The 8,306-nt window shown below is 45.8% G+C and overlaps 1 protein-coding gene across 1 annotated transcript; it reads right to left on the bottom strand.

Moving 5' to 3' along the window:
- Nucleotides 1-2,811: 2,811 nt before the first annotated feature.
- Nucleotides 2,812-7,913, bottom strand: LOC308045401 (uncharacterized protein; the record flags this gene model as incomplete). The annotated part of the gene is made up of 2 exons (XM_080352665.1): nt 2,812-4,000; nt 6,504-7,913. 2 exons carry the CDS (start codon nt 7,911-7,913, stop codon nt 3,992-3,994), a joined length of 1,419 nt encoding a protein of 472 aa, XP_080208791.1. The 3' UTR covers nt 2,812-3,991.
- Nucleotides 7,914-8,306: the final 393 nt, after the last annotated feature.

Raw genomic sequence — 8,306 nt, 5'->3', positions numbered from 1 at the left:
ATAGCCTCCTGACTTCATATATCCTCATAATTTGGGATAATATAGGGCATTTATGGACACTGTGAACATCAGCAATGCACATGATGCTTTAGACTTCAGACTGTTGGGACTGCCATTTTAACTGGCAAGTGGCATTTTCTGCACCCACTGATGTAGGTACAGATACAATGCTCATATCACATCGTTCAGAAAATAATAATAATAATAATAATAATAATAAAAACCCCAACAACAACAAAAACCAAACAAAAACCAAAACCAAACAAAAAACAAAACAAAACAAAAAAAACCCAAACTAAAACCTGAATGTGATCTTAGTTTTAGAGTTTGCACAGAACCAGAAACATTAAGATAAACAGTGACTGAGTTTTGTGGAAATGACTTTATGGTCACAAATGTTTGCAATTAAAAAATTCAAAGAAAACACTTTTTTTTTTGGATGTAAACATTCCCCTGTTGCCCTTCAAATACTAACACAGCAACACTGCACCAGGACATTGGGAAGAACAAAGTGTTCTTTAAAGTAAAGAAAGAGCAACAACATCAAAAAAAGGCAAAAGCACTTCTTGAAATATTTCAAGTTCACAAATACGTAAGATATTGAAAACATGTATCCTGCTTTTTAAATGCTGGCTGCCATTTAGCTGATGTCCCAGTAAACTGTCGAACTGCAAAGATGCCAACTGGTTTTAAGAGAATTCCCAGGGGAATTAAGAAAGGCAAATAAAAAAAACCAGAGTGCTGGACCCCGGAGATTATATAGATAAAAATTTACGTGCTGTATTGGACTGGACTAATGTACACTGAACTGCATATCAATCCAGCACATTGAAAAGCACACTTGTAGAAAAAAAAAAAACCAAAACCTCTGTCTTGCTAGAAATCCCCAACTATAAACTCATCTGAAATTACCCCCACAGTACACGCTACTTAATCCTAGTCAATTGACTGAAAAAAATATTTTTCTGTAAGATGCTGGTCCTCCCAAACAAATCAATCCCCACAAATTTTCCAAGTATTCCCAACTTGAAATTCCATCAGTCTTAGTGAAAAGCTTTGCTGCACCTTTGTACAAACACTCAAGATTTTTTAATTTGAAAAAAAGTGTGTGAAAACACAGCAACACTGAAAAGAGAACACCCCCTCCATACTAAGGAATAGGACTTAAAGAAATAGTATTAAAAAATATTCCTGTGTATCACAAATTTCCACTGCAGATCATCAGTTATGGAACAAATAACAGCATCGTGGTTCCTTTCCACATCAAGCCTCTCCCCGACCGTGTGTTCCATCTTCACACATCACTTAGTTAAAGGGTTATCCTCAATATCTGATTTCAGACAGCAGGTATCGTCAGCATCTCTGTGCTGCCTGCCATACCATGTAAATGGCAGCAAGTTTAGCTTATAATTACCAGAAGAAATCTACTCATAAATCGACAGTGACCAGAGGATATGCAATTCTGCACCACCCTTTCAACACAGCCAGCACGCTGGCTCAACAGTGACAAGACGACATCAGGAGCCATAAAGGTGGCATTGACCTGGTGTCAATGACACATGGAAACTGCTGGAATTCGAAGAAACCCATTGAAGTCCAGCACTTTTACTGATAAACTAATGGACAAGGAAATTTCATGCAGAAGCTTGAAGGACAGCAATGAGGGGGGAAAGCACATGTGCAACAATAAACCCCAAAGCAAGAATGCAAAAGTGCCACAGTGAAATTTCTGGGTGGCTCAAAGACAGTGCTGAAGGCAAAGCTTATGAAGAAAGAAAAAAAAAAAAAGTGGGGGGGAGGTGTCCCACATGTCATGAAAACATCACTGCTAATAATTTGAAAGGCACGTTTCTTTATGAAAGCAGGCAGCAATTTTAAAGCAGCCACAGACAATGGACAGCAAGGCAGAGCCCTGGCAATTGTCTACAGCAGACACAGAAGACAGGGTGGTCCAGCACCAGTAGCAACCAGGAAACTGGGAGGTGACAATACCAGGAAGGGCACCAGACTGCATGAAGGCTGGAGAGACTAACAAACAAACCCAACAAATTATTGGCAGAAGGACTCAGCAAAGAACATTAGGAAGTGTTTCAGACTCCAGCTGGGTATGCTGCTCCCAAATAGGACAAGAAAAACAAAACTGTGGCTGCTTGTCTGCTCTGAGTCAGTAGGTTAAGGCCCATACTTGTGCACTTCAACTGTGGCACTTCCTCAGGAGATGCCTGCAGTGGTTCATGGGTAGCAACAATGGTGAAGAAACACAGCATGGACCAGTGAGTAATCAAGTTATGATTTCTTACGAAAACAGGACACGGGAAAAATGGCACAGGTGATCTGATCATTGAGCTTAAGCTCCTTCTCAAAAATAAAAGGTATTTTTTTATAACCTGTAATTTCACCTGTAAAAGCACTCTATATTCTACTGTATTGAATGCAGATATCTCAGCATTCACTAGATCAGAGTCCCAGTTTGGAGGCCATTAAAATCCTGGTATTTCAGTGCAGCAGCTAGTTCATTTTCAGACAGATCAAGGCCTGATACCTATCGTTTTCTCAACAACTGGCAAAGGTGAATACACTACAACAATTACAGTTACAACATTATCAAGCCTTTATGAAACATATTGAAGGCAAATTTCAAAGGCTGAATTGTTTTCTGCCAATAGTTAAGATTCGGTTGTGCTTTAATAACTGAAAATGAGAAATTTTATAAAAGGTCAGGCGATGGAAAAAAGTGATTACAAAAGGGGAAGTGGCAACATAAGGACAAGGAAGAAAAAAAGGGCTAAAATTAAGAACAGTTTTTATATATAAAATTTATTTAGGTGAAGTCACAAACAGTTTAATGTCAATTTACAAACACTTCATGTTATGCATATTATTGAAACTATCAAGAAAGGTAAAGGAGAGCAGATAATGGCAGTTTTATCCTGAAACAACTAAAGGCATACCCTTACCATCATGCGCGTTACTGGACCATAGTATTACCTTGATCATACTCCCTAGTATGCAAGGGAAAAGGAAAAGAAAACAAAACACTGAGATGTAGAATAATTAAACAGTGAACCAGTGACTATGATTTTCATGAACACCAGACTACAAAGGTCTAGTCTAATGCTCAGGATCTTCAGTATTCTAAGAGGATAAAAACAGAATAATAATTTAAGTCAATTAATACACTCGATCAAAAATTTTGTAATGCACACTTGGGCTACAACTGGTTTCTGGCAATGACAGCAATGGTTAATGCATTTTTCAGAGAAAAATGAAGAGGCGATTTTGAGCCTCACAGAATAATTCTGTTGACAACCTGAGTTATTATACCAAGTGTATGATACTGTTTCAAGTCAAATATACATTTATGTTGCAGATATTTCTCAATGAAATGGTAAAAGTAACAGCTGTAACAAGACAAATTATGATTTATTTTTTTTTTAAACAAATATAGTACATAGATTTTGAAGTGTCCGGCTGTGATCTGCAAAGATCCAGGATTGCACACAAGTTTGCTCAAATGAGAAGGGTTAATCTGCGCATTAAATTGGTTTATACTTTCAAAGTAGTATTTTAGGGCAGGCTTCTCCTCCGGGAGACTGTTCCTGACCTCATTCAACCAATGTTCAATTTGTTCACCTTCCTGAATCTTTGCCCTCTTTGGATAGTCTGTGACAAGTGCTGCGCTGCAGGAATTCCTGTTTTCCAGCAAACTGGCTTGCTTTGCAGGTTTGTAGTCCATTGTTACAATTGCTGATTGGGTAAAATGAATTTCCTACGTCTTCTCTAGCACAGCTTGCAACGCAACAGAAGCAGAGGTAAAAGAATGCACTAGAATACCAGAGCTCCACTTAAACACCAACGGAGTCAGGCTGTTGGCACCAATAAGAAATTCCGTATTTAACAAATCTGCAAGCATTTAAAATCCAAAGTTAGTCAGTTTTATATATAAACTCACCCACCTAGTCTGACTGCCATCCCAACTGGCCTTCTGTTTTCATGGAGTCTGGAAAAAAAATTGAGAAGTGTCTGAAGTTAACGCAAACATAAATTTCAGGAATCAATCTCAGCTATCCTACATATGTGCCAGTTACCGCACTCACACTAGAACTAGGGTTTCTTACTTTGCTCTTGCTGTGTAAAGCAAAGTTACAGTTGCCCATCGTTGCCTTAGAAAGGACAGCTGGCCTCAAACAAGACACTTTGTTTTCCTTGAATTTGTTTTTACTGGTTAACCTTCTGTGGAACTGCAGAACCAGAGATACAGGCACTATCTCAAGCTGAAATTTAAGGAGCCTGTAACTGAAATAGGAAATGAAATTCAGCCAGGCTGCCTAATGCTATGCCTTGAAATAATAAAAACAAAACCAGTTCAAACAAACAATCTGAAAGAAAGGGTCTTTGTAATAGACGTCTTCTTCCTGACAGCACAAATATGGAAAAGCTTAGGTTCTGGCCAAAGCTGCTGCCTATTCCGTCCCATTTTAATTCTCTGATTCTTTTGCCCAAATGTGAAGTCACATCTTATTTCTCTGAAGTAGTTTTACTCAACATAATGTGACCTTGCAAGGAGCTGGGGTAGCCCAGAGGTCATCTCCAAGAGAGCCACATTTTCTTGCTGCTACTTTGCCAATTATAAACACATGCTTAATCCTAGGGCTCATCTATATTAACAGCTGCTCAAACCATTGTTTCAGTTAAGGACATTTTCCCCTTTTAAACAGTTTTAAGATTAAAATTAAAATTAAATTAAAAACTGCTCTAATAATAGAAAGGCAGTTAAACCTACACTGAACAATTGCACAACTTTCACTTTCACTTTTCACTGTGTTGCTAAAGCACTACTGTTTTTACCAAAATACCAGAAGTTTATTTAATTAAAATGAACATGTATCATTTTTCTTTATACAATTTTGGGGGGAGGGAGAGGAAAGGGAAATATCAACGCCAATGCTAAAAATCAAGCAGGAAATTTCCATGGGATCAAGACTTCTAGTGCCTCAGGAGTCAGCACTGACAGACAGGCTGCTGCTGAAGAAGTTATTATACAAATCTGGTTAACATGACAAGCTGAAAATCCAGTCTCGGATGAGGTGATATCTATGACCCATTGCTCATGTGGTGCTCAGGTAAGATCCATAGCAAAACAAGAACTGAGCCGTCACTCTTGAGAATGGAGAAATTCTAAACAGAGATAGCAGAAAAAGTTGCATAAATCTAGAGGATGAACCACAGAAAACACCAGGCCCACAAGGCCTGCATTAGGACCTGTTCATGTATATTACTGTGTGATGTTTGCTCTCTTTATTTGTCGCAGGTTGGACCAGAGAATTCACTTCCGATAGGTACCAAAGTCAGGACCTGGTGTGACACACCAAAAACTTCCAAATGCCCTGAAAAAGGGTCCTCCCTTTCCAGATCGGACTAACAGGTTCGAACACTTTAGCCACACCTCTGCGCTGGCAGTCCCCAGGAAGCACAGCATCTGATGAGCTAGCAAAAATCCTTCAAGAATGCAAAAGTTCTTCCTATGGTTCTAAAAAAAAATGCTTAGAAATGAATATAGCAAATATGACAGAATCTCCCTACCATCATTCAGCTGGCATCAAACTCAGCATTCAGCATTGCTGAGTATTTGAGAGAGAAGCAGCACATCCCTGAATACAGGCAGGCAGCCCTTTGTATCCATGGAACTTGCTGTCAAGCTCAGGCAGTGAAAAGGGAATATGTGCCCCTGCACATCAGGGGTTATGCCAATCACTGACAATCGATGCCTATACTGAAAGCAAAACCTTAATGTACACAAAAATCTTCCCTAATTCCCCTAATCACACCCACCATCTTTTTCCACAGAACAGGCCACAACTTGTGGATTAAATCTACTGAGTCCCAAAATAGCTTAAATCTCCAAATCACAGTGAATTTGCAAGCTGTGCCCATTCATCTTGAAGTACATCTTTATTCACATCAATTTTTTCGGCTTCCCACACAGCCTGCAACTATCACATGCTCCCATAGTAACAGGAGAGTTTGTACTCTCTATCTTACATACAGCTAACTGTGTTACTGAGAAAGTTAGTTTTTTAAAGCCAACTCAGAGGAAGCAAAACAAAACAAAACAAAAAAAAAAACAAACCCACACAACAAAGCAGCTTTCTTGCAGAGTCTTAACGAAAATGCCATTATATACCAGGAGAGGAAATCTGTGGGGTTCCTAATTTCTGGTGACTACAGTAATAAATGCTACAATTATTCGCTGAGTGTGCTTTTTTCTCCAGCTATGCCCACACCTCCCATGGTGGCCAGCTGGACACACCCCTGTGACCCCACGTCTTGCCAGCTGACACCATGGCCCCGTGGTTAGCGCAAGTGAAGGGCCAGCACTGTGACATGGGTGCCAACAATCGACTCAATGACAACCCAAGTGCCCCCTTCTCCCCTTCCCCTCTGAGGGGGCACTGTGCCGGGCCAGGGGAACAGGGAAACACGCAGCTGCCAGCCCGTCACACCTGGCTTTTCTCCTCCTTCGTGGGGCTCTGGGTCCCTGGCGGTGGCGGCTGTGGTGGGACCAGCGATGCCTTCTTCTCGCCCTCAGCACGCGGGCGCCTGGTGATTAGTGACTTGAGGGGCGCCATCCACTTCATCCAGAGGTCCAGGTCGACATCACCCCAAGGCAGGGTGGGGTCCTTGGCCGCCCGCCTCCTAAAGTCCTCGTCGTAGCTCATCCACGACGTGCCCCCGTAGGTGGCATGCAGCTTGCGGATGGTGTCCAGGTACTTGAACATGGCTCCGCAGCGTGCCGGGTGCTTCTCGCACAGCACGCTGGCGTACACCAGGAAGGCCGAGACCCACTGGTCCAGCGTGTCCCCCGGACGCCGGCCGTGCTCGGTGGCCAGCTCTGTGTGGAGCAAGGAAAAGAGGTCAATGAACTCCCCCCGCCAGATCCGCTCCTTGGTGGCCTTGGCCAGCTGGTAGCCCAGCGGCCGCCGCAGCCCCACATAGGGGGTGGCCGCCGCCTCCGCCGCCTCGCCCTGCCCCGCCGCCGCGGCCGCCGGGGCCCCGGCCGCGCCGCTCGCCGCTGCCGCCGCCGCCTCGGCGCAGGGGCTGGCCGCCGCCGCCGCCGCCCCCAGCGCGGCCTGCCGCTCCAGCCAGCGCGGGTTCACGTAGACGGTCCGCAGGCGCGGCGCGGCCCCCGCCGCCGCCCGCGCCGAGCCCTCGGCGCCGGGCTGCAGGCGCAACACGGCCAGGGCGGCCGGTGCGCCGGCGGGCAGGTCGCTGCCCTCCCGCCGCGGGGCCGGCTGGGCCGCCGCCGGCACCTGGAGCAGCGAGGGCGCCGCCCAGGGCGGGGAGCCGCCTCTAGGCCCTGCCGCCGCCGCCAGCGCCTCTAGGCCCGGGAGGCCGAGCCGCGAGCCGGGCGCAACGGCGCCGAGCACCCATCGGGTCTCGGCGATCCCGCTGCGGTCCCGGGGGCTCCGCGACCTCCCCTCCTCTCGCCGCCCGGCGAGAACCGTCTCCAGCGTCAGGGGGGCCGCGGTTCCGGCCCGGCGCCGACGGCGGCGCCTCCCACGTGGCATCGGCACGGCGGCTGCGGGCGGCGCGCGCGGCGTGGGGCGGGGGCTACGGCCCTGGGGGCGGGGCACGGGGCGTGGCCTACCCCCGGAGGGGCGGGGCCTGGCGGGGAGGGGCGGGGCCTGGCTCTGCTTCCCGCGCCCCGCTCCGGCCCCGGTCCCTGTCCCAGTCCCGGTCCCGGTCTCGCACGGCTCAGCCCCGAGTGACATGAGCCGGGGTGACAGCCCGCTGCTGCGCCCAGGCGCGCTGGGCCCGCGCATCCCGGCGGGCGGCCCCGCGGCGAGCGAGGGAGTTGAGCGGCGCCCGGAATGTCGCACGGGTTTGTGCTGCTGGGCTTGGAGATGTAACATACGTACTGTCCCTCTGAAATATATATATGACTACATAGTTTATATATATGTACTATATACACACTAGATATATATATTTATGTATACACACACTGTGTATCTATAGTTATATATACATTATATAGTGTATATATACACACACTCTATATAGCTATATATGCACTACTGTATAGTAGGTATACACCAGCAGTCACTGTTGTCATCATTGTTTCAGCACAGGAAACGCTTGGAGGAGTAATGACATTTCATCACTTCTCCCTTTCAGTATAAATATTTTTATAGATTTCTTTTTTTTTTAAAGGGTGCTATCGCAAAGATTCAGCTGTCCCAGCTAAGCACTGAATCGCCAATTTGGGCAAACACTTGTCAGGACTCCTAGGAGGGGTCTCAGTG

Source organism: Nesoenas mayeri, assembly GCF_963082525.1.
Source record: "Nesoenas mayeri genome assembly, chromosome: 1".
NCBI lineage: Eukaryota > Metazoa > Chordata > Aves > Columbiformes > Columbidae > Nesoenas > Nesoenas mayeri.
Note: the sequence above shows the minus strand (reverse complement) of the source record. Positions and strands in the feature narration are given on the sequence as shown.